Source organism: Bos taurus, chromosome 15 (assembly GCF_002263795.3).
Source record: "Bos taurus isolate L1 Dominette 01449 registration number 42190680 breed Hereford chromosome 15, ARS-UCD2.0, whole genome shotgun sequence".
In the NCBI taxonomy this organism is placed as follows: Eukaryota; Metazoa; Chordata; class Mammalia; order Artiodactyla; family Bovidae; genus Bos; species Bos taurus.
Genome location: NC_037342.1, coordinates 48150533 through 48152892, shown reverse-complemented (window position 1 = coordinate 48152892; position 2360 = coordinate 48150533). Strand labels below are relative to the sequence as shown.

Sequence of the window (2360 nt, the reverse complement as noted above, 5' to 3'; positions counted from 1 at the left end):
GAGTATGAATGGGATCCACGATGAGACTGTTTTGAAAGTACAGGAATGTGTCTATGAGAATAAGCATATTTTGAGAATATATATGACTAAGGGTGCGGAAAATTTCTGTTTGGAACAATCCTTTCCCAAAGACTGAATGGCACTGTACCTGTAGCAGATTTAGGGAAGAATTCATTATATTTCCAAAAACCAGAACTGCTTGGTGCCTTTGCACAAATAAACGGTTTCTTTGTTGATTTTTTGCAGCAATTCTGCCTCCTGTAAAGAGGCAATCATTTTCATCCAGGTCCCACTGCCTTTTCCCCCCTCTCAGCAAACACACATTATAGTTCAAAGTAGCTCTGGGGAATGCTTTCATTACTCAGTGACATGTCTGAATTAAATAGCATTTTCAAGGGACAATGTAAATACTTCAAAAAAGCTAGTGATAACTCAAACACTCACTGTTCTTTTATAATAACTATCTATGAATTCTAGTTAACATAATTTCATTCATTGATTCTTTTAAAGCACACGAAAATTGTGGGTAAAACTATATAGGTTTGATATAAACATAGCAAACTAACTGATATATTTAAACATTTGTCAATATCTTCCTTATTCCATAAAACAGAGAGAAACAGTAGCCCAGCCTATGACTTGATGATCATGAACTATGAAGAAAGGAAGTTTGCCTGTATTTTTCCAACGCAAGTGATTTCATGAACGCCTCAGTTTAAACTGTGTAGACACCATCTGCTCTGTCTTTTACTCTCTGGTTCCTCCTCTTCCAGTAAGTGCAGCTCTCAGAAATCACTAAATCAGAAGGTCTGACCCTGAAAAGCTCTCTGGTTTCCTCCTGCCATGGGGTTGTTCAATATCACTCACCCTGCCTTTTTCCTTCTGACTGGTATCCCTGGCCTGGAGAGCTCTCAATTCTGGCTAGCAGGACCCCTCTGTGTGATGTATGCTGTGGCTCTTGGGGGCAACACAGTGATCCTGCAAGCTGTGAGAGTGGAGCCCAGCCTGCATCAGCCCATGTACCACTTCCTGTCCATGCTGTCTTTCAGCGACATGGCCATGTCCATGGCCACACTGCCTACCGTTCTCAGAACCTTCTGCCTCAATGCCCGCACCATTGATTTTGATGCCTGCCTAATCCAGATGTTCCTCATTCATTCCTTCTCCATGATGGAGTCAGGCATTCTGCTGGCCATGAGCTTTGACCGCTATGTGGCCATTTGTGATCCCTTGCGCTATGCCACTGTACTCACTAACGAAGTCATCGCTGGAATGGGTTTAGCAGTGACTGCTCAGAGTTTTATCATCCTCTTTCCTCTTCCCTTTCTTTTCAAGAGGCTGCCTATCTGCAGGACCAATGTCCTTTCCCACTCCTACTGCCTCCACCCAGACATGATGAAGCTGGCCTGTGCTGATATCACTATCAACAGCATCTATGGATTCTTTGTTCTTATTTCCACGTTTGGCATGGCCTTGTTATTTATCTTCCTCTCCTATGTGCTCATTCTGCACTCAGTCATGGCCATTGCCTCCCGTGAGGAACGCCTCAAAGCTCTCAACACATGTGTGTCACATATCTTGGCTGTACTTGCATTTTATGTACCAATGATTGGGGTCTCCACGGTGCACCGCTTTGGGAAGCATGTCCCATGCTACATACATGTCCTTTTGTCCAACATCTACCTCTTTGTGCCTCCCGTGCTCAACCCTCTCTTTATAGTGCCAAGACAAAGGAGATCCGCCAAGCCATCGTTCGCATGTTTCACCACATCAAAATGTGACTTCGACATTTGGTTTTAAAATCTAATGCTTATTGTAGTCATAGACTGTCATTCATGGTGTCATCAACATTATCATCAAGAATATGATAGATGTGTGTACTGGGGGGATGTATAAGATCAGGAATGGAGCAGCAAATCTTATAACACAAAACAAATGAATAGTACAACTGGCAAACGTTAATGGTGTCCATAGAAATATAAATATTAGAGGCAATTGAATGATTAGACAAAACTTTACAAAGAGGATTGATCTAAGCTAGAAATCATTTTCTATAATGACACGTATTACTAATATAATTCTAATTAATACATGGAGTCCTAAAAAGTGCAAGGTTTTTGTTCTAAATTATTTTTGTTGAAATTCATTTAATCTTTGTAACAATCTTATGAGATATATAAAATTAAGTAAATTGTTCAGAGTAACACAGATAATATGGGATCCAAATGAGCTTCAATACGTTTGTCTCCAGTATTTGTACTCAACCATACAACTACTTTTCACAGCTATTTGTAAGGCCTCCTCACGGCCATTTTGCTTTTTTTTTTTTTTTTTGGCATTTCTTTTTGTTGGGGATAGTC

General features: G+C 40.5%; 1 protein-coding gene across 1 annotated transcript; it reads left to right on the top strand.

Moving 5' to 3' along the window:
• Nucleotides 1–675: 675 nt before the first annotated feature.
• OR51I2D (olfactory receptor family 51 subfamily I member 2D) lies at nucleotides 676–1781 on the top strand. Its single transcript, XM_002693215.3, is given in 2 exon segments — nucleotides 676–1708; nucleotides 1711–1781. Coding segments are annotated over 2 exon segments (936 nt in total). The 5' UTR covers nucleotides 676–843.
• Nucleotides 1782–2360: the final 579 nt, after the last annotated feature.